The sequence below is a fragment of the Passer domesticus genome, chromosome W, assembly GCF_036417665.1.
Source record: "Passer domesticus isolate bPasDom1 chromosome W, bPasDom1.hap1, whole genome shotgun sequence".
Taxonomy (NCBI): Eukaryota; Metazoa; Chordata; class Aves; order Passeriformes; family Passeridae; genus Passer; species Passer domesticus.
The window spans coordinates 47066243-47089258 of NC_087511.1; the positions used below are offsets into that span (position 1 = coordinate 47066243).

The following is a 23016-nucleotide window of genomic DNA, read 5'->3' on the forward strand; positions in this document are numbered from 1 at the left end:
CAGACACAGATCTGCACTACGTAAGGGTAAAACTAATATTTGGGCTGGGCCATTAGTCACTGTTAAGGGGCCCTTTTATCTCCAGTAATCTCCCTCCTGTCCCACAAACCAGGCTTTGCAGCAACCTTGTGAATACTGCAGTCGAAGCCAAATGTTCAGCCCTGGACAGGAATTAATGTCCTGCCCAGAGTGGGAATTGTCAAAAGCACAAGTAACCTCTGCTGCTTTTTTCAGTCAAAATGTTCCTGATTTTAATTAACTTTGGTTTTATTCTGGTGTGAGGCATTTGAGGCAGGCAATAAAACAGAAAAGTGCTGAAAGACACAGCTCTGGAACTCAGCATCACATTTTTGGTCTAGGAAAACCAAGTCTGTTTGAACAAGACTTTTCTGGCACAGGAGAATTGTGTATTGTTGCTGCTGAAAAAGAAACCAAGTGATCTCTGCAATACCTGCCAGTCCAAAACAAAGATCACTTTTAGTACAGAGCAGCAGCCCATCATCACTGTAAGGGCCAGAATTTTCCACATTTTTATGCTTGATCAGATCAGTAACCATATCTGTTTTCCACTTGCCCTAAATTGCATTATTTGTGAACAAATGTGCATATGGCAGAACAGCACTACTGTCATCCTTAAATATGACCGCTTTATCTGTTAATTCATTTATCTGCTTATTAATGAGCAAAACCGTCGGTTAACAATATCACTCCTGCGCATCCCCCAACTCTCCAGTCCTTCCCCAAAAGGATTTGGGAACCGGGAGACCATTCCGAGCTTTTAAAAGGCCAATCCTGCAGCCCTTCCAAAGCTCTCTAACGCTGTACAGCGCGGTGAATAAGGAGCGATAAAGCAATCCTGTCATGTAGGACAACGGGGGAGGGAGATCCCAGGGAGATCACCAGAGCAGCGACCTCGGGAGCGCCGGGACCCGCAGGGCAGCACCTCGGGCAGTGCCCGGAGGGTCCCGCTGTGCCGTGCCGTGCCGTGCCGTGCCGTGCCGTGCCGGGCTGGCCCCGGCGGCCCCTCCCCAGCTCCGCTGCGGCCCCTCCCCTGCTGCGCTGCTCCCCGCCCAGAGAACCGGGGGAACCCGTCCGGCCGGTCTGGCGGCGGCTCCGGGAGCCGGGGCTCGGCAGGCGCTGGGCGAGCGAGCGAGGGGAGCCGCGGGCCCCGGTGAGGCCGGCGGGGGCTCCTGCCCAGCGGGGCTCGGGGCTGCGGGGCTCGGGGCTGCGGGGGGCGCGGTGCCTCCATCACCCGCGGGGCTGCGCTCGGTGGGGCCGGAGCTGACCACGGGCGCACCCGGAACGCCTTCCCTTCTTTTCTCTTCCCTTCCCAGACCATCAGCCGCTCGGAGCGGGGACCCCGACGCGTTGTCGCGGAGGGTTTGAAGCCCGGCGGGACCCTCGCCGCCACCCCCGGGGTTTGGAGCCCGGCGGGACCCTCGCCGCCACCCCCGGGGTTTGAAGCCGGTGATGGTCGCGCTTAGCGCAGTCTCTCCGCTCTGAAGTTTAAAGCCAGCGCAGGAGTTTGCTGGAAGGGGAGGTAAGGCAGCTCGGCTGTGCCCGGTCTCCCCGAGCCCCCCGGGCGCTGACTTCAGTTGTGGCTCTGGGCAGGCTGTCCCACTCCCGGCTTTCCCCCCATACCTGTGTGTGGTGAGAACAGCCTTCAGGGCTGCGGGCTGATTACTCATTAGTCAGTGTTTATACAGTCATCAGAGCAGCAATAGGTTTCTGCATTAAGGAGCAGTCATTCTGCAATAGAAAATACCGGGCAAGTTACTTGTGAGGTCAGTGACTTGCTTGGAGAACAAAACAAACCGAACCAAACTCGGTGTCTCGATCCTGCTGGCTCGTGCTCCGTGCCTGTGGCTGAAGCAGCATCCCCTGCCTGGAGTCGGGATGGAGCTGTGCCGAACGGAGCTGTGCTGAATGGAGCATTTCCCGCTGGCTCGGGTGACACCGGGAGCGCTCTGAAACCCAAGAGCCGAGCAGCGCAGGGTCCGGTGCTGCCGTGAGTAACACCCGCTCGGCTCTGCAGAACGAGGGGTGTTTGCCTGGGGAGAGCGGGGCCGCTGGGATTTGGGGTGGCCCTAGAGCAGTCCCCACTGTGTGGCTGCTGCTGGAGAGCCCCTGGATTAACTCCCTGTGAGTGTCTGTGCCGGATCAGGCTTGCTCGGGTTTCTGTTTGGTCCTGGGGTTTGATTTGTCTTTGTTCTCAAAGCCTGCTTTAGAAGCCGAGTGGTATCTGGCCATTTTTGAAGTTTTCCTTGTCACCTTCTGCACTGCTGGTCACCTTAGAGTCTGGTTGCTTTTGTACCTGTCCCAGGCCTGTGTTTGTCTCTGTAGAGACTGTTTTCAGTAATTTCTAAACTGTTCTCACTTAATTCTGCCATAAAGACAGCATGTGAATGTTCTGGACCTTTGCTTTGGAGTTTGGGGTGGTGAATTCCAGAAGCCACTTGCACTGAAGTTATTTTAAAAAGAGCTGGAATTTATTTCTCTGCTCTCTTGTTGGTGTGGCTGTTGTCTGAGGGCTGAGAGCTCGAAGTGCTGCCTGCTCTCAAATGTGGAAAGGGGGTTGGTTGTTATTGTTTCAGATCCGAGGGGTTTTGATGTTCTTCCTGGTGTGGGCTTTGTCAGGCCCCTTTTAAATGAGACGCTTTGTGCAGCTGTAATTGAATGCAGGACGTTGGCCAGGAGCTCCTGAAACCCAACCCTGGCTCTGTCGGTGACTTACCCAATGGCCTTGGGCAAATCACTTAACCTCTCTGCTTCTGTGCTTGTCGGGGTGAAGGGCAGGAGTCTCATTCCAGGCAGACCCTCTGAGCCCTCCTGGGCAGGTGTAGCACCGCTTTTGGCAAGCCTAGAGTCCCTCGGAACGTGCGCTGGGTTTGCCCCAGCTGGTCTGATATAAACTTGAAATATGTTTTTCATTGGACAATTTGAGCATTGATGGTGACAGGAAAGATGTACTAATGACTTTACAAAGAGGGTGTGGGTGTTCATATCTTTGAAAGGTCTCTACCAACCTCAAGCCACAAATTTGTCACAGAGCCCAGACACCTTAGGGTCATAGGCCAAATGGCTCCACACAAAGCCTAAGAAATTTTGCAAGGCAAATTAATTTCACGATTTTTCTAAAGAAGAGTTTTTTGTTATTGTGTGCACGCGAGGTGGAGTCAGCCAATAAACCATTTTTACATTGTTCCATTGCAGATGGACCTGCTTTGAAGATGAACACGGGGGATTCTCTGTGAGTGCTGGTGCCAGTGTCTGTGATGCAGTCTGGGCTTCAGTCACACACTCCACTGGATAAAGGTCAGTTTAGGAAGATGGCTCCAGGGTCCATTGCAGATGCTGCCAGAAGAGGTGCATTAATGGCATCTCCAATCCTGGCAGCAGGAAGTAACCTTTATTTAGTCCACTTAAAAATCCCTGCTGGTTCTGATGGTGACTGTGATTGCTAGACAGAAACTCTCTATGAAGTTCCAGAAATGTTCCACTCCAAACAATGCAGTTTAAGCATGCACAACAATAATTATTTTTCCTCTGTTAAGCTCAATATGTGCTGATGTATCAGGTGAACCTCGAGACCAAGGAAACACCCTCTAAAAGGCAGGCTGAAACCCCTTCAGAGAGTGCTGGAACCTGTAGCTTGAGCAAAGGTTACCAACCCTCTTATCTTCTGCAAAGATATCTTGCCTTGCCTTGGACTTTAAATGACGGAACTCTGCAGATCTGTTAATGAGAAATCCTGGGGCAGATAACGGAGAAATGATGATTTTGCTTCTGCAATGGCCCATCTTCAGCCATTTTTGTGTAACCTCAGGCAGCTGGCCTGCACGCTGTGGGTCCTTTCTTGGAGTGTTTTTCTGTTAAATTCTTGGTGTCTGGTAAATCTCTTCCCTGTGTCAAATCCTGTTGGCTCATCAGGATAAATGAATTATATTGGAAAGTCCTTCATACTATTTTCATACAAGTTTTAATAAGTAGCTACACTGGGGAGTACACAATAGCCTCTGCTTCCTATTTTAATTTTTTCCCCAAGATGGAACTTGAACATCTGTCAGCAGCACAGAACTGTACCACCCTCTCTCCTCCCTCTAGAGGGTTTCAGGGTCTTGGTGTCTCAGCTTGCTTGAGCAGGTCTGCATTGTGTTCAGGGGAGGAGCTGTCACCTCCCTGCAGCCTGGTTTGGCACGAGCAGCTTTTTAAAGTAAGATTTTCAGAGCTTGGTGGTGCCAGTGGTACAGTTTTACTGTGGCGTTTGCCTCCTGATGGTGCAGGTGATCAGAGTTATTTGGGCATTGCAGGAGGGACTGGGGCTGGTTCCTTGCAAAGGAGAGATCTGTGGGTGTTGCAAGGTTGGCTGCGTACAATAGCAATTTAAAAGTCTCTTGGAACTGGAATTAGTCCTTAATCCTCAGAGTTTGTACAGCCTCCAGAGCAGTAGTAGGTGCCTGTGTTAAGGTACTATTGTAATCAAACAGATACACTTTGTATTTAAAATGGTGTGTGTGAAATGCGGGGCTGGGTGCACGGCAGCACCCGGTGGTGCAGCCAGGCCTCCCTTGCAGAACAGGATCCCCAAGCACTTCTCAGCTTGCAGGGGAGCTGGAGTCCCTGCTGCTTCTGTCCTGTGACATGCTGTGCTCCCCTGAGCCGTGTGGGTGCATCACTGCCCCACGAGCGTTCTGTCTGCAGCCAGGCTGGGATCCCTCTGATCTGAACCTTCTGGGTGTTCCTGGGTCACGGGGTGTTGGCAGGTTCCAGTGGTGTGTAGGGTCAGGAGCTGGGTTTCATTGCCTTACACTCTTGAGTGGCTCAAAGTACATACCTGAGCTCCTGAGCTCACCTGGAAATAAATCTTCCAGGGCATCCCAGCAGCTGGGCTTTGCCTTCCTCAGGGTGCGTGGGACAGCCAGTGTGTCTGAGAGCAAATGACTCAGGGAAATCATTCCCTTCAAGATATCAGTTTTGGGTGTTCAGTTACTGTAGGGTAGTCATTCAGGGAAGTGACTGGAGCTGTTGTGTGTGAAATAGATCTACAAATTGATCAGCTTTAATATGTAATTTACATGGCAATCTACCTGAAGCTTAGTGCTGTTTGGAGTGAAGGTTATTTCCTCGGCCCGTTTGTGCTGATTCATGCTATTTTAGCTGCTGTTTTCTTTTCCTCTCAAAATGTCATAAAGATTACCTGGGAGGTTTTAGCTGTTCAGAAGACCTTTCTATCTGCCTGTCCAAGCACTTTTTACCAGCCACATCTCACATCTGCTGTGAGTAATCAGTGATCCATCCCATCTACTGGAAGCAAATGCAGGTTTTGATTTGCCATTTCCCTGTAGCAGCTCTGGTTCCAGGGAGATGAGTTGCTGAACACATTTTTAATGAAGGCCCATACTCTGCCAAAGCCTTAGGCTGGGATCCCTGAGGGGAGAGCAGAAATGCAGTATCATGCTGTTTGAAATCTTGGCATCTGACTGTGCTTTGGGGTGTTAAAAATAATCCTAGGAGCATTAGATGGTACCAGTTGGGTCATTATTGAGCTGGAGGGTGGATCATGACCTGAGGGTGGATGCTGGGCTGTCTTTGCAATGCCAAATTTCAGGTCTCAAGTGCTGTTACAGCCATCCCTCAATCCTGTGCCCATGGATGGAAGCTCAGTCTGAAACCTCTCAGCGTGTGAGCTGGGATATGGACTTGAGCCCCTTGAATAGAGGTGCCTGCTCTGGTGGAGCCATGCAGGGGCTCTGTGGGCTCTGATTTCTGCTTGGGTGACAGCCCAGGAGTGTCCTCTCGGGGACTGCTCCCCGCCAGGCTGTCTGTCCCTGTTCCCATTTTGGGGTGCTGCTCCCCACCAGGTTTCTGTCCCTGTTCCCATTTTGGGGTGCTGCTCCCCACCAGGCTGTCTGTCCCTGTTCCCATTTTGGGGTGCTGCTCCCCACCAGGCTGTCTGTCCCTGTTCCCATTTTGGGGTGCTGCTCCCCACCAGGCTGTCTGTCCCTGTTCCCATTTTGGCTCTGACTCTGTTACCAGCGAGGTGAGCAGTGTGGGGAGCTGAAGATGGCAGAATAATTACTGCTGTCTCTTAGGGAAATGTAATTGGAGTGATCACGCATCTGCCAGCAGGTCCTTGTGGGAGCCCCACCCCAGGGGCTGATGTCACACATGGCTTTCTACTGCAGTTTTGGGAGTTTGTGTTCAGCCCTCCTGTGAGCAGGTTTTGTTTTGCAGTGCTGGATGCTCCAGTCACTCCTAGTAAAGAAATAAATCTTACATGTCTGAGGATCAGGCTTTGCATTTAAGTACTTTTTAAATGCCAAGTTAAATCAGTGAAACATCTTGCTGGAGCTTTTTTGTCCTGTTTGAACTCCGGAGACCTGAAGCAGTTCAGAAGGGTCCCTGAGTTACTTTTTGTACTGTTTGAGTTTGCTTTATGATTCTTGCTTAAAACACTGATGTTGTTGTGTTCTGGAAGAACAGAGCGTGGCCAGGTTTGAGCAGCTGTTGGGCTTGGCACTGCCAGAGCATGAGGTAGTGCAGAACGTGGTGCCAAGGACAGGAACATGCAGGGTGTGGGCTGTGCACAGGCTGGGGTGGCCAGCAGGTGTGTAATGGTGAGCCTTGTAGGTCTTTATATCCATGATAAACACAAAATGACAGCTTTGGTGGCATTTTAATCCTTTTGCTATACGTGTCCCTTGTTCTAGATGGATTCATTGACTTCCAGGGCACTTTGAGTGATGACCTGACTTACAAGAAGTCACCCCAGGTTCTTGCAGCAGTGTCATGTGCAGTGACTCTCCAGAGAGGAATTTAGAATAAGGTTGGTTTGGGTTGTTGTTTGCTGCCTCGGAACAAATGCAGTAAGTGGAGTTTTTACAAGGTTTAATTTATTCCAAATGATCTGGTGCTTGCCCTGAGGCAGAAGTAGACACAAAACCTGAGTTACTGAAGCACTGTGGAATTTGCCCTTTCAGTAAATAAATGGATCAGGTATACTTACACCTGTGCTTAATACTATTTTGATCCCCTTTACCTCCCATATAGCCATCCTGCTGTTGGATCAGCAGGATTTGCCAGGCTAGAAGGCAGAACTGGGAGCTGGGCATGCAGTGTGAGCTGATGTTTCTCTAGACTGAAGTGGTTAATGTGAGGTTTTCTCATCTGAAACAGTGTGCAAGCCCCTGTTGTCAAGTCAGGAACTAGAAAACGAGGCCCGTGCAGCCAAGAACCAGCTTTTTAAAGTGTTCTCTGAGTATTTGATCAAGCAGTATTTAACAACCATGTTGTTCCATCTCAGGCCCTCCATGAACATTTCCACAGCCCTCAGAATAGTGACCAAAATCAGTAGTGATTTGGTCAATCAGTGGAATCAGTGACCAAACCCCTTTTTTCTTGCCATGTTTGTGGCCCTGGAGTTTCTGCTGGGTGCTTCCTGCATCCAGGTTCTGCTGGGTGTGTGCTCCCCTCTCTTACCTGCTGCCTCGGGGTTCCTTGGCATCTCTCGCTTCCTCCCATCTCCCCTTTCACATTGTGACCCCTCCCCACCTTCCCCTGACCTTCTGACACGTCCCAGCCAGCCCTTTTCTTCCAGACCAGCTGTCAAGAAACTTAACTCTAAACCAATTTGTCGGCCTGTCAGGGGAGGACTCCTTTGCCCGGGTCCCACGGCAGCTCCCATCTCTCTCCCAACTGCGGGAGCTTTTCCCCCGGCTCCCGGCCAGCCCCGGGCACAATTCCTCTGCCTCCTGCAGCATGCTAATGGTGTGCCCGCAGCACGGAGCACTTGTGCTGCCTGCAGGGTAACGCTTAATGAGATCTCCTCTCTTAACGAGGTTTTCCAGTCGGCAGTTTGGTTCTTTGAGGAGGGAAAGTGACTGCAGTTAATTTAACCTTACCCAGATCACTGGCTGGCTCTGTTCCCAGTGAGCATCCAGGCTGCTGCTGGTGGCACTGGAGGCGTTGCCATGCAGGCACACATCTGTAATGGAGAACAAAGGCAGCATGTTTTTGACATCTCATCTACCCCTTCTCATGACTAATTAGTTCATTAATCATTAAGCAGTTAATCAGTAAAGTTTAATAGGCTAGCAGCTGAATCTCTGTGTGCCAGGGATATGAGCTTGTTTCAGTTGTTGTAGAGTGAGTGCCAGTCAAAGATCTGGTGGCATTTTGTGTTCTAGGGACTGTGCGTGGGAGGAACTTGTTCCCCCAGCAGTCCCCACGAGAGGTGTTAGCAGGACAGAAAGAATTCAAGCATGGAAAAGAGGAGAAATAAACCAGAATATCACAGTGAGGTATTCAGGGGCCTGTGTTTCCTAACCCCAAGGCTATTCAGGAAAACATGATGTGTCACAGAAGTCTCAGGTTCTACACCTGTGTTAGTGACCAGCTGTCACACTCCTGGGTAATTCCATCAGGGAGAAGCCTCCAGCAGCTTGGGTGGCTCTTGGAGCAGTTGTGTGGACTCCTGTACCCTCAGCCTGGTGATTTGTTGTGTTTCGTGGCTGTCAGTCTGTGCTGGGTGGGTCTTGGAGCAGTTGTGTGGACTCCTGTACCCTCAGCCTGGTGATTTGTTGTGTTTCGTGGCTGTCAGTCTGTGCTGGGTGGCTCTTGGAGCAGTTGTGTGGACTCCTGTACCCTCAGCCTGGTGATTTGTTGTGTTTTGTGGCTGTCAGTCTGTGCTGGGTGGCTCTTGGAGCAGTTGTGTGGACTCCTGTACCCTCAGCCTGGTGATTTGTTGTGTTTCGTGGCTGTCAGTCTGTGCTGGGCGGGCCCTGCAGCGCTGTGGCTCGGGAACAAGGCCTGCCTTGGGCTCCCTGCCAGCAGCCTGCCTCTCGAGTGGCACAGTCTGTGCTCATGGAATATTTATCTCGCTCTTATAGGAGATATTGGGGGGGGAGATGATTCAGCTTTGCAAAACCAGTAGCTGAGGGGGATGTCAGCAGGTTTGACTGCAACCCTGCTGGTTGCTGAGTTTGTTAGCAAAGGCAATGCCATGTGGTGAGGCAGGTCAGGGGGCAAGCTGGAGCTGATGTGCAGTTCAGGATTAGGATCACAGCCACTGATGGCTGGAGATGTCCAGTTGAAGCACAGCTGAAGGCACATGGCCATGGGCACAGCTCAGCCCATCCCTCCTCTGGTGCAGCTCAGGGCTGTGCCAAAATGCATCCCCTGGTGTCCCCGGGTGTCTGGACAGCGAGGTGTGGGATCTTGCAGTGACAGACTCTGATGTTCAGCCCGTGGGACGAGAGAGGAAGCGAGGCTGGTTTGGGTGAGGCTGTGACCCCAACCCTGGATGTCTGACCTGGCTCCGTGCCTGGTTCCGTGTCCCACTGTGGCCAAGCAGGGCTCCAGCTCCTGTGGCTCCTCAGGGAATGATGTAATGGCTGCTGGGAGATGAGTTTGTGTGCTCCCCAGTTCCTACATCCTGTGTCGGGAGCACACGGTGTTCCTGGGGCTGCAGTGTGTAATTACATGTAGCAGAACACTAATGAAGGGCTGGCTGGGACAAGAACTGCCCCTGATTCTGCTCAGTGCTGGAAAACCAAACCCGTGCCCCGCGCCGTTCTGGGGTTTCACGTGTGGGGTTTGGTGACCAGCACCAGCAGAGTAGAACTAGAGATGTGGTTTCCAGTACTTGCTAGGGGAGCTCTTTTGCCTGACTTGTCCAACATGCTGGCAGGGCTCTAGCAGCATGATCTCGGAAAGGGATTCGGAGACCACCTTCGAGGAGGATTCGCAGCCCAACGACGAGGTGGTGCCCTACAGCGACGATGAAACCGAGGACGAGCTGGACGGTCGGCAGCCTGGAGCTGAACCACGCCCCAGCCAAGCCAGCAGGGACCCCGAGGAGAGCCGAGAGCCTGGGAAGAAAGGTAAAGCACCATGAGCCTGCTTTGGGCCCTGCACGATGCTGGGTGGGAGGCTGAGCCTCAGGGACCCACTGCACTTCTGTGGTTATTTGTCAGGGGAGGTTTGGAATGGCTTAGCTGACTCTGGAGGAGTACATTGATGGCAGTTCGGTTTAACCAATGCCAGAATGAGACTCAGCTTCATTCCAGCCTGCAGTTCTGTGCCACTGCTCCTTGCGCAAAGATAATGAGCTGCATGGTGACCTCTTGTTAATTAAGGCAGGCCCTGGATGTACGTGGCCTGTGCTCTGGGAACCGTTCAGACAGACCTTCAGGTACTTGGTTTCCCAGTCCTCTGGAAACGGGCTCCAGCATAAACATTTTGCTGTGCTCAGTCAGTGTTTTCCCTGGATTTCTGCTTGTGCAGAGCAGATTTCTACCTCACTGCTCATTCTATAGCCTCATGAGTTTCCTGAAAGGTAAAAGGTGAGTAGGAGGAGTTCAAAGGAAGCGGCAGGTACAGCCTGTGGCCGCTGCCAGCATAAGAACCTCAGTGGGAGGAGCCTTTTGGCATCCCTGCTCTCAACCTCTACCCAAGAAACATCCCTAGCTCCCCTAAATTCCCTTTTTCATGCTGCATCGTATTTTCAATGTAACCAGAGCCTGTGTAATTCATACAGATTTTTTCTGTTTGCGTTGGAACAGTTGATCAGCTCTCATTTCATAACCACCTGTTACGTGTTGTCATTTTACAAGCACCCGTCACATGTTTAGTTTCAGAATTTTTTTATGATGACATCCTTTAAAGTTGATGAATTACCAAAGCAGCTTGCCAAATATTGGGTGTTAGTACCTCACTGTAAAGTAATGCTGAGGAGCTTCCTTCCCGCAGGTTTTACCTCAGACCTAATTTGTCAGTTTTCCATCAGTTTTATCAACACTGCAATGTTTTTGGAATGTGTTAAAGAAATGTTTATGTAGACTTTATGTTTTTCTTTATGCTCTGTCATTTTGAGAAACTTAGTAACTTTCTAAATTCACGCATATAATATTTAACTCAAAACATGCTTCTTCGAGATAAATATTTCTCTGTTATCTTCTGGGCTTGTAACCAAGGTGCTGGAAATGAAAGCTGTGTAGCCACAGGAGAAGTCCAGATATGTCGGTGTAGAATTTGCTCTGTGGTGGGTGGGGGAAAAGCCCTGCCTTGCACTTGGGTTTGGGTTTTGAGGTGTTAGTCACAGCCGTGCCCACGCCTCTGCCGCCGGGAGTTTCACCCGGTGCACGGGCGAGGAGGATCCGTGGAACCAGGAAGAGCAGCGTGGGGACAGTCCCTGTGGGCTGCAGGAGTCAGGACAGCTGCATTTCAAAATCATCCTTCCCAGGCAGGCAGAGCTGCCGGGAGCCGCCTTCCAGACCTGGGAGGGAGCTCCGGGATGAGCTGAGGGCAGAGGGTGTCTGTGCTGAATGGCAGCTGCAGGGCTGGCAGGCAGAGCGGTGCCACAGAGAAGAACGGGCTGGATGCAATTCCCGTTCCCGAGTTTTCTCACAACTGAACAAAACTGGTGGCTGAAGAGATAAAATGAGCGCGCCAGATCAGTATTTTTTAATGGGTGTGAATGAAGAGCATGGCGCGGTGTGGTTAAATCAATTCATTGCCTTCAAAAGGTGAACTGACCCCTTCATTTCCAGCAAGACACACACCCGGGTTGGAGTGCTTAGAGCTTCACAGAGGCAAACCAAAAGAGGGGACAGAAGGGAATTTAGCATGAGTAAATGTTACCCTGCAGGTGTCCCACAGAGCTTTCTTTCAAATGTTAAGCAACGCTTCTCCCTACCTCTGAATGTACTCGCTAATAAAGACAAACAGCCTGGAAATGTCTTGAAAAGGTTTTTTGAAGGATATGTATTATAAAGCAGGTACCAGCCTTGCTTCAGTCGAAAGTACCTTTAAAATACGAACTTGAGAAAAAACCTGAAAGTGGCAGATTTGTTCCCTCATGTTTGTAACCCTTTTCACCCCTTTTGTCCCTTCCAGACTGCAGCTGGCAAGTTAAAGCAAACGACCAGCGCTTCTACGACCAGCCGGGCTTCAAGAGAACAATCTTCCTGTGCTTCAAGAAAAGCAAATATGCGGTAAGTTGTTTTACCCTGAGGTGCTAATTGTCGGGGGAATGCTTCCTTAATCCCGGTAAGATCTTTGCAGTGGATGGTGAGTGGGGTAAAAGCCACCGTTCACAATTCCTCAGTGTTTCCAGCAGAGGGTGGGGAGAATAACTGGATTGGGGTTTTGGAATGGAAAATCAAGCGTCTATCGAGAGACGTGTTTAAGGTGAGATAGAGAATTAGGAACTTAAAAATATGCACTGTACATTTGTGTTGGAAGGAGAAGCTCTGCTGTGTGGCTGATGTTTGGCTTTCTTCCACAGGGAAATGCAATTAAGACATACAAGTACAACCCCATCACTTTTTTACCTCTGAATCTGTTTGAACAGTTCAAGAGAGCAGCCAACTTCTATTTCCTTGTTCTTCTCATATTGCAGGTAAGCAAGATGGAGAGTACTCACTGTGAAGGGAATCTGAGCTCAGTGATGTTTGTGACACAATTCAGTGCTGTCCTGTCAGGGAATTGAGGGGCACTGTCTGAACTGCTGCAGAGACCAAGCCCGTCATAACAGAAACCTGCAACAAATCCTGCAACAAATGAGCTGGTTGCACAGAATTAGAATGAACTCATTGCAGAGCTCATGAATTTCATGTGGAAAAGATGTTTCTTGGGTTCATCTCATAAATCAGAAGCACCACCACATTCTATGAGCCGGTGCAATTGTTAAAGGGAAGCTGATTCCCAAGTGGTGTAACAGCCAAACTCCTCCCACAGAGTTTTGGTCATTTTCACAACCTGACTTAAAATTCTCTCTGCTGTGTTGTTTTTTTCTCTAGTCAGGTCACTATGAAGTATCTCTGATTTAAATTTGATTGATGATCTCGTACTGACCTGATTTTATTGGTCTTTTGCAGTCGATTCCTCAAATAACCACCCTGTCATGGTACACAACACTGGTGCCCTTGCTCTTGGTGCTGGGAATAACTGCAGTCAAAGACCTGGTGGATGACATTGTAAGAACCACGTTGTGCCAATACAAAAAGCCAAACCCTGCCAGTGCAGCTCACTTCTGCTGTGGCACGGGGCAGGGAGTACATTGTTTGCTCCGGTTTCAGGCTCGTCACAGGATGGACAACGAGGTCAACAACAGGACGTGTGATGTCATCAAGGATGGAAGGTTTGTATGGTCCCCTCTGAGCTCTGTAAGTGATGATCGTGCCCCTGTTGCTAAGCTCTGCCACAGATCTGAAGCTGTAGGTGATAGGAAAGGCTCAGCTCTGTTCTCTACTGCCTGTCTGAAAACCTAATTGAAGCTGGAAGAGAATTGCTTCAAGGAGTAATTTAAAGAGTAATTAATTCTCCAGGACTAAATCTGTGCTAAGAGCAACTTCTTTGGAGAGAAGGACAGGAATTCACAACTAGGTGAAGTGGGAAGGTCAGTAGGTTGAATTCTGAGCTGTAGACCCTCAATAAATTGCAGTTTCTGAGAAGCAAACCCACAGCACACCAAAAGGTCATTTTAAGATTTATAGAGTCCATCGTGTTCTAGATTAAAGAGTAACAATTATTAAACTATCTTTGGTATTAGGTTCAAAGCCACTAAATGGAAAGATATTAAAGTTGGTGATATCATTCGTCTGAAGAAAAATACTTTTGTTCCTGTAAGTGCTTCAGATACATTTGTTTTAAGAGAACTCTGTAGGAATTTTTGCCTGGCTTTATCTGATGTCTATTTATTTGTTTTGTAGGCTGATATTTTGCTGCTGTCCAGCTCAGAACCAAACAGTCTGTGCTACGTGGAGACAGCTGAACTGGATGGGTGAGGTTCCACTCAAGGATGTCTTGGAGTTCATTTGGGCTGAGTAGGAAAAGAGCAAGGATTGTGTGTGTTAGAGTCTGCTTGCTAAGCCACACCTGGGGAGCTGTATCCAGCTGCTGATTCCCACAATTCAAGAATCATTAAAACTTCTCCACTGGGCTGCTACAGACACATCAAAAGTGTTGGAGAATGTGACATAGGAAGCAAGGGGGAAGGACATGGATTTATTTTTTACTTTAGTGTAGGTTGCCCAGAGAAGTAGTGGTACCTTAATTTAATTGTGTTTAAACTTCTCTCCTGTATCCATGGTTTTAATAAAATCACCTTTTTATCCTTTCTTCTTAGTGAGACTAACTTAAAATTCAAAATGGCCCTAGAGGTGACACACAGACACCTTCAGGAAGAAAGTGCCCTGGCAGACTTTGATGGTTGGTACAATTCTACACCTAATGCTATTAGAACCTAGCTCAAATCATTTGCAAGTCAAAAGAGTAAAGTAAAGCTACTTTGATGGTGGGTGCAAGTCAATGCATTTGGATTTAACTTGTACACTAAACACATTCTCCAAATTTTCTAGGTCTGGTTGAATGTGAAGAGCCCAATAACCGACTGGATAAGTTTACAGGAACGTTATCCTGGAGAAACTCCAATTATTCCCTGGATGCTGATAAGATTTTGTTGCGTGGCTGTAAGATCAGGAATACAGACTTCTGCCATGGAATGGTCATATTTGCAGGTGTGTAATGTTTCCCCACTACAAGCACACCTGCAGAGTGAAAAAGAATCTTCATCCTATAGACACCAACTGTATTTCATGTCCCAGTTTGGTAAAACTCTAATACTGACATGTGTTTGCTTATCCTATCTTCCCCTTTTTTAATTTTTCACTCTATTTTTAGGTGCTGACACAAAAATAATGAAAAATAGTGGAAAGACAAGATTTAAAAGGACAAAAATTGACTCCCTTATGAACTACATGGTTTATACTGTAAGCCTCTTTGTTTAAAATTCAGACTTTAAGTGAATAGCGATTGCAAAGTTAGGCAGCTTCTTCCTGTGTGTATGTAATAAATATGTTTTGACTTTTTTCTGGCCTGCTGAGCTGGGATGGAGTAGGAGGAAATCTGAAAGGTGCCTTTGTGGGAAATGTTTGCTCCATTTCTCCTCACAAATACCTGTCATACTCTGTTTGGAACGTGGGGATCTGGGATTTAATTTGAGCAAACGCTTCTGAGGAGTGAGAGGCCTCTCTGTGCCTGCAGATCATCGTGGTCCTTATCCTGCTGTCGGCCGGGCTGGCCATCGGGCACACCTACTGGGAGCAGCAGGTTGGCAACTCCTCCTGGTACCTGTACGATGCCCAGGACGCGAGCCCTGCCTACCGGGGCTTCCTCACCTTCTGGGGATACATCATTGTCCTCAACACCATGGTGCCCATTTCCCTCTACGTGAGGTAGGGCAGTGCCTGAGGAGGTGTCGTGGCGTGCCACTGCGAGCTGCAGCTGGGAGTGAGAACGTTCCTTCTCTTTCATTTAGTGTGGAAGTGATTCGCTTTGGCCAAAGCTATTTCATCAACTGGGACCTGCAGATGTACTACCCCGAGAAGGACACGCCTGCCAAGGCCAGGACCACCACGCTGAACGAGCAGCTGGGGCAAATCCAGTACATCTTCTCTGACAAGACTGGAACCCTCACGCAGAACATCATGACCTTTAAAAAGTGCTGCATAAATGGGCAAAGATACGGTAAGTTGTGCAAAGCCTGTGCAAAGGAGGAGGAGGACGAGGGATTTTAATACCTGTTGGAGGTCAGGTACATACAAGTTCTCTTAGTTCCAGCTGAACTTCCACAATTTAGACCTGGCACTGGGTAAAGCATCGGGTTAAATTGTTGGAGTTTTCCCACTTACAAAGTGGAAATTAAGGAACTTTAGTGTGAACATCTCAGCTTTCAGAAAAACTGAAAATTGGTAATTTGCACAATTTTTTGTACAAATTTACTTTCACTAGAAATGCTCTGGGGACAAAGAAACAGACAAGGAGATGTTAGTGTGAGCAGCAGTCTGTCCTTCTCCTTTCCTTCCAGTGGCAGGGCAGTACCTGTGTAGATGTGTTTCCCTTGGTGGTGGGCTGTAGGAGCTTTGTTGTGCCTGGTGCCCCTGAGTGTGGGTGCTTGCCTTGCAGGAGACTGCCGGGACGCAGCAGGGCAGCTGCAGAGCCACCCAGAGGTAGGTTCGTGCCAGCCACCGCCGTGCCCTGTCCCCGGGGTGAGAGGTGCGGGTGGGCACAAAGCAGCGGCACCGTGCTGACCCAGACTCTCTTCCCCTGTTTTCTGAGCAGCAAGTTGACTTCAGCTGGAATGTGTACGCAGATGGAAAGTTCTTATTCTATGATCACTATCTGATAGAGCAAATAAAGTCTGGAAAGGAGCCAGAAATCCAGAAGTTCTTTTTTCTGCTTGCTATTTGTCACACAGTCATGGCTGACACTTCTGATGGTGAGTGTGGCTTATGGGTAGTTTGTTTTCCTTGTGTAGCAGAAAACAGTAATTCAAATCCAGTTCCACAAGGGAGACATCTGCAACTAATGCTGATACCATAAGGGAGGAGTGTTAGGCTGCCCTTTTAAATTAAACAAAACTAAATATAGGGGTGATCAGCTATTGAATTTGTGAATTCATGGGTTGGAAGATTCACTTACAACATGGAATATGAATATTGCTTTACTCCCATCTTTGTGAAATCTCCATGAAACCAACAGTGTCCTGTCCTTTCTCGTTCCTAATGTTTTTGGGGTGGTTTCCACTCACTATGTTGGTGTCTCTGGCCAAGGATTTGTCTTTTGGAGCTTCTTTCGAAAATGTTTAAATGACTGGATTGAGAAATTAGGATATTGAGGTAGAAAACGTGGAGTTTTCCTTTAGCATGTGGAGGGCAGCAGGCTGAGGGCTGATCCTGTTTGGGAAGTACGTGTCACAGACTGGGGGTTGTGGTCCCTGCTGTCTGCATGGCCCCTGCTGTCTGTGTGTCCTGCCGGCGGGTGCTGCAGCAGTGTCCAGCTGCACGCTCAGCTGTGTCCTGGCTGCAATCCTGCAGGTCAGCTCCAGTACCAGGCAGCTTCCCCGGACGAGGGGGCCCTGGTGACGGCGGCGCGGAACTTCGGGTACGTGTTCCTGTCCCGCACACAGAACACCATCACCATAAGTGAGATGGGGGTCGAGAGGACCTACGACGTCCTGGCCATCCTGGATTTCAACAGCGACAGGAAGCGCATGTCTGTCATTGGTAAGCTGACTGCCACCAGCATGGAGAAGGTCGCGTGTTTAGGGGTGAAAAGGATGTGCAGGGGAAGCTGGGGTCCAGAATTCACAGCTGTGGGACAGTCCTGGGGCACCTTTGAGCCCTGAAGAAGAAACGCCATTTTGTACTTTGGTACTTGGCAGTAGGCTGAAGAATCCAATCTGAAACGATTCCTTTATATACGGGTGCCAACTGTGCTGTTTCCCTCCACAGTGAGAGAGTCCGGTGGCAATATCAGGCTGTATTGCAAAGGGGCTGATACGGTGATTTACGAGCGGCTGCACCCCAAGAATGTAAAGAGAGAAGCCACAGAAGAGGCGCTTGATGTATGTTTGTATTTTGTATGCTCTTTTTTACACAAAAATTGTTTAGTTCTGACAATAGTGTTATTAATATCCTTTTCCTAAGCTATTAAGACAAATGGAAACTTGTAGTTGATTCTGAAAGTTGGACTTGTTCTGTCAGACTTGTCAAATGCTCATGTTCTTACCCTCGTGTTTGGATTGCAAATGAAGAGTTTTCTTTTGTGGATATGTGTGGTTTTAATTCTTTTCCAGGTCTTTGCAAATGAAACTCTCAGGACACTCTGCCTGTGCTATAGAGACATAAGCCAGGATGAATTTGAGGTGTGGAATAAAAAGTTTATGGAGGCTAGTTTAGCTACAAGTCACCGGGATGAAGCTCTGGACAAAGTGTATGAGGAAATAGAAAAAAACTTGATTGTAAGGAGCTGTACATTTTTAGTACATTTCAATTCTTATATTAAAAGAAACATGTTTCAGTGCTACTAAGCACCTGTATTTCAAATGCCTTCCAGCTGCTTGGTGCAACAGCTATTGAAGACAAACTGCAGGATGGAGTTCCAGAAACTATCTCCAGACTCTCCAAAGCAGACATTAAAATCTGGGTGCTTACTGGAGACAAAAAAGGTGGGGTTGCTTACAGCCAAACAGCTACAAACAGGAGGATGTTTTCCTGTTCTTCTACACTGTGGCATTGAAAGGGAATTTTCATACTGAAACGTAAATCAGAAATTACTTAAGAGCACTTGAGGAGCTTCTGGCTGCTCCTAACAATTACTTGTGGCAGAACTTTCAGTAAATACTTCCCTCTGTTAATTTTTTTTGTAGAAACTGCTGAAAATATTGGATTTTCTTGTGAACTCTTAACAGAGGAAACGGCCATCTGCTACGGAGAAGATACCAGGCAAGTAAAAGCACAGAGCAGTTAGTTTTCAGGATTTTCAGCCTGGGACTGACCTAGCTTAAAGTTTATCCTTGACTTTTTAGTACAGTTTGTCCCTCTCTTCCCAGTGCTCTCCTTCAAACGAGGCTGGAAAACCAGAGGAACAGGGCTGGATCCAGTCCACATTCCTCTCTCAGAATGAACGAGCCATTCTTCCAGGGCAGCAGAGACCGGGCTCTAATCATCACTGGCTCCTGGCTGGTATGTACAAAGGCTGTTCTCCCGAGGGTTTGGGGTTTTGGGGCATCACCAGCCTACAGAGGCTCTCACTGAGGACTCTGTTCCTTTGTCTGCACGAGCAGTTCATTGAAATGCCACAAATGGATGCTGGGAGCATAATGACCTGGGCGTGTTGTTAGGCAGTGCCTGGAGTAGGACTGGAAATGGTGCAGAAGAGAATATTGTAAGTTTTATTTTTTTCACAGAATGAAATCCTGCTGGAGAAGAAAAAGAAGAAAAAGAAACTTAAACTGAAATTCCCCAGAACAGCAGAAGAGAAGAAAAAACAAACGGAGAAAAGGAGAAGGGCAGAGGCCTACAAGGAGCAGCAGCAGAAGAACTTTGTTGATCTGGCCTGTGAGTGCAGGGCTGTGATCTGCTGCCGTGTGACACCCAAGCAGAAGGCCATGGTGGTGGAGCTGGTGAAGAAGTACAAGAAGGCCATCACCCTGGCCATCGGGGACGGGGCCAATGATGTGAACATGATCAAAAGTAAGGCAGCTGTCAAGCTCTCCCGCTAGGACAGATCTCCTCTGGCCTGCTCCTGCGGTCTCTCCACTGTCCCTCTCTGTCAGAAGACTCTTCCATCTGCTTTGCTGCCGTGGGCCTTTTAGCTTCTGTGCCTGTTTCCCTTTCTGAGGAAGCACTTTAGGAAATGGTTAGTGGTTTTTCCTGATCTATTTTTTTTCCTGTAGTCATTACCTAAGCAGGAATCTGTTCTCATGCTGTGTGTTACACAAGTGTAATGTAAAGACCAAAGCAGTAGCTTAGCTGCCCCTTGCCTGGTGGCATTAGCCATCCCACATTGTACCTGCTCTGCTTCCCAAAAGATGCAAGTGAGAAAAAACCCTCTAGGATAGGGTTTATGTCCCAAGAGTGTTAGTAAACTGCCTGGGCAGTTTGTTTAGGACTTTACTCACTCTGTCTCATCGCTTGGTTCTGCTTTGGTCAAATTTCCCAGGTGCGTTCTGACAGAACAAGCACCGAGAGACAGTCCAGGTGACAGTAGGAATGGCCCTGGTGATGTTCCCATCCCTTTGTCCAACCTAGTGTGTGGTGTTTGTCTCCTTCACCCAGCTGCCCACATCGGAGTGGGGATCAGTGGCCAGGAGGGGATGCAGGCTGTCATGTCGAGTGACTACTCCTTCGGCCAGTTCCGCTACCTCCAGCGGCTGCTGCTGGTCCACGGGCGCTGGTCGTACATCAGGATGTGCAAGTTTCTGAGATACTTCTTCTACAAGAACTTCGCTTTCACACTGGTCCACATCTGGTACTCGTTCTTCAATGGCTTCTCTGCTCAGGTAGGAGGGTGTGCTCATGTGGGATAACAAGCAGATGTTCTGTCAGTGTGGAACAGCAAAGGCTTAACCTGGGAAGGGTCAGGAACGTGAAGTTGTCACTAGTGATTTCTGCAAGAGGATGCAATGAGTACTGAGCGAGTTAGTTACAGGCAGTTAGGTATGATTCCAGAGCACTGAAGTGCTCTGGTGGTACAGGGAGGAAGATTTGGAAGGAGTGGGGCAGCTTAACACAGACTAAAGAGCTTCAGCAGAGCCTTGAGCCAAGTGCTGCTGCCTTTGGGTGAACACCGAGACAGGGAACTTAAAGCTGTAGTAGAGCACATGTGAGTTTCTCAGGAGCTGGAGGGGAAGGGTGTAATAAACTGAAATCACTACGTCCTGCAATTGGCCCTCTCTTGCAGACAGCCTACGAGGACTGGTTCATCACACTGTACAACGTGCTGTATTCCAGCCTCCCGGTCCTGCTCGTCGGCTTGCTCGACCAGGTATCCCCATGTGGTTACAACAGACGAATCCAAAGGCACCATCACCAGGGCTTTAAGTTACATTGGTTGTCCACGAAACAAGAGGGGTTTGGTTTGTGGCTTTTAAGAATGTCTTCCTTTTGCATTACTCTGTGCAAATCCCTGCTGTTGGAAAGAGAAAGGGATCTGCCATTCCCTTTGGGACACTGTATATAGTTCAGCTTCTCACTCTCCAGAGCTCAGGCTGAGAACAACAATTCACAACTTTCTTTTTCTTTTTCTTCTTTCTTAAGGATGTGAGTGACAAACTGAGCCTTCGCTTCCCCAGACTTTATATTTTGGGTCAGAGAGATTTACTTTTCAACTACAAGAAGTTCTTTATAAGTTTGCTCCATGGAGCTCTAACTTCACTGATCATCTTCTTCATCCCGTACGGAGCCTACCTTATATCTATGGGACAAGACGGAGAAGCCCCTGCAGATTATCAGTCCTTTGCTGTCACAGCAGCATCCTCTCTGATATTTGTTGTCAATTTTCAGGCAAGTAAGCTTGGTTCCCTGAGCTCTGGTGCTCTGAGAATACTTTCTGCTCACTGTTCAAATTTCTCTACTAGAAAGGTAGCAACATGCAAAAAGTAGTTGGCATTATTTGGAATTAAGAAACTCATTTGGCACTTCTGTTTACTTTTAGATTGGCCTGGATACGTCTTACTGGACTTTTGTTAATGCTTTTTCAGTATTTGGGAGTATTGCACTTTACTTTGGGATCACATTTGACTTCCACAGTGCCGGAATCCATGTTCTCTTCCCTTCTGCCTTTCAGTTCACAGGTCAGTCCTGGTGGTTTGTGGTTCTCAATCCTGTCCCATGCAGCTTTGTCATAAATTAACCTTTGCTCCTTTTATTCCCAGGAACTGCTCCGAATGCTCTGCGGCAGCCGTACCTTTGGCTTACCATGATTTTATCCATTGCCATTTGCTTACTGCCTGTAGTGGCACAGCGCTTCTTATCCATGACAATCTGGCCTTCAGAGAGCGATAAAGTGAGTGAAATCTGGTGTTTGGGTGAACATGGCAGGTGTTTATTCACAGGGGCTGGTGTCAGTACTAAGGTGCCCCATGGCAGGGGATAGGACGAGATGGGCATTAAGGTCCCTTCCAACCCAAGCCATTCTGGGATTTTATGATCATGTTAGAGACAAGCAAGGGATGGTGCCCTTGGGAGAGCGACACAAGCCTGGCTTGGGTCCCCTGGATGGAGGAGTGGCTGCAGAGCTGGCCAGAGGCTGCAGCTCAGTGGGGGCTGTTTCCTCATGTGCCTGGCTGAGAGCTGGTGATGCCACTGAGACGCCACGAGGCTGCTGAGGGTCCCAGTGTGGGTTTAATTGAGGCTGGGCTGGAGTGCCAGGGTTACACGTCAAGAGTGTAGGGGATAGATTTGGCTACTTCTGCTCTGCCTTGAGCCAGCACACAGCCATGAAAACAGCTCAAGGCGTGGTGATGCTGCCTAACGCACGACCCGCCGCGTGTTTGCGTGCAGATCCAGAGGAACCGTCGGAAGTACCTGCTGGAGGAGCAGCAGTGGAAGCGGCGGCAGAGCGCCTTCCGCCGCGGCGTGTCCGCCCGCCGCTCCGCCTACGCCTTCTCGCACCAGCGCGGCTACGCCGACCTGATCGCCTCGGGGCGCAGCATCCGCAAGCGGCGCGCCCCGCTGGACGCCGTGCTGGCCGGCCGCCCCGCCTCGGGGGACCCGCGGGACAGCGGCTGAGGGCAGCCCTTCGGCACACACAGCCACTGCAGGAACTGTCCGAGCTAACGCGCTCGGCGTCTGGTATAACCGCCTGGCATAAGGATGGGAAGATTTTGATGTGTTGGCACAGCAGTTTCTGGGTTTGGACTCCTGGGAGCACAGAAAGGCCAAGTTCTCAGTGGAGCTACTGATCCTCGTGCGAGTGCTCCGTGTGACAGTGAAGGATACGTCTGCTGGGAATGGAAACCCAGCGTTAGTTTTTAGGGATGCCTGGAATTGCAGACTTCTCACTTTTTAATGCTATGTTGGTATAAAACTGTGTCTACATTTCATACTTGTCATGGAAAGCGGTTTCGCTTGTGTGCTCCATTTCATTAGCTGCTCAGACATGATGGCACGTGGGCTGCTCGGCCCTGGAGGGCCCTGGGTGCTCCTCGGAGCTGTCACAGCTGAGCTGGGTGTCTGTGGTGATAAACTCCAGCCAGTGTAAGATTGGATTGGGAATCAGGATGGATCTCAGCTCTGGAAGCTGCTCCTGGAGCTGGCACAAGCTGTTCATTTCAGTTCTGGACACAGTGATGGATAACTAGATCAGCCACTTTCATTGGAATGTGTTTCAGTTGCTGGTGCCTCAGTTCTTGCAGTGTAAAAAGTGGTTTTACGAGTCTGTTTGCATTTGCACATTCTTTACTCAAGTTGAGGTGTTTGAATGTTTGACTTTTATCTACTTCCCCCTCCCGAACTAAAGCTAATTACTGAAACGGTTTTATAGTAAAAATTATGACCTACAGCTCCCATTCAATGGAATGTACATTTCAAAAGCGTAATGCGAATAAATATGCAAAAATCTACTTCCATGCACTGACTCCGGGGGGTCAGAGTGGACCAGGCCGACGTGTCAGAGGTGGCGGGGCGGCGGGGAACGGAAGGGAAGGGCAGGGCAGGGCAGGGCAGGCGG

The 23016-nt window shown here is 49.1% G+C and overlaps 1 protein-coding gene across 3 annotated transcripts; it reads left to right on the forward strand.

Annotated features, from left to right (window-relative positions):
* Window positions 1-1083: 1083 nt before the first annotated feature.
* Window positions 1084-22915, forward strand: LOC135289010 (phospholipid-transporting ATPase IC-like). 3 transcript variants are annotated; one of them, XM_064402395.1, is made up of 31 exons: window positions 1084-1171; window positions 1335-1540; window positions 3214-3315; window positions 6711-6826; window positions 9689-9881; window positions 11896-11993; window positions 12287-12400; window positions 12879-12977; window positions 13080-13141; window positions 13553-13625; window positions 13713-13783; window positions 14129-14211; window positions 14361-14519; window positions 14683-14771; window positions 15046-15236; window positions 15320-15528; window positions 15967-16010; window positions 16123-16279; window positions 16878-17066; window positions 17295-17407; window positions 17639-17803; window positions 17899-18010; window positions 18212-18287; window positions 18395-18527; window positions 18752-19037; window positions 19623-19846; window positions 20248-20331; window positions 20604-20849; window positions 21001-21139; window positions 21221-21351; window positions 21849-22915. In XM_064402395.1, the coding sequence occupies exons 5-31, from the start codon at window positions 9701-9703 to the stop codon at window positions 22074-22076; spliced, it is 3756 nt and encodes a 1251-aa protein (XP_064258465.1). In that variant the 5' UTR covers window positions 1084-1171; window positions 1335-1540; window positions 3214-3315; window positions 6711-6826; window positions 9689-9700; the 3' UTR covers window positions 22077-22915. The 3 variants fall into 3 exon arrangements, with proteins under 3 accessions (XP_064258465.1, XP_064258464.1, XP_064258466.1); XM_064402394.1 differs by lacking the exon at window positions 6711-6826; XM_064402396.1 differs by lacking the exons at window positions 1084-1171; window positions 1335-1540; window positions 6711-6826 and adding an exon at window positions 1990-2008.
* The last annotated feature ends 101 nt before the right edge of the window (window positions 22916-23016 follow it).

Bases quoted from the DNA above. Each gene is read 5' to 3' on its own strand.
- LOC135289010 (XM_064402395.1), top strand. From the start codon at position 9,701: ATGATCTCGGAAAGGGATTCGGAGACCACCTTCGAGGAGGATTCGCAG. The intron at 15,237-15,319 runs GTAGGGCAGTGC...TCTTTCATTTAG, and splicing joins CCCATTTCCCTCTACGTGAG to TGTGGAAGTGATTCGCTTTG. The intron at 17,067-17,294 runs GTAAGCTGACTG...TTCCCTCCACAG, and splicing joins GAAGCGCATGTCTGTCATTG to TGAGAGAGTCCGGTGGCAAT.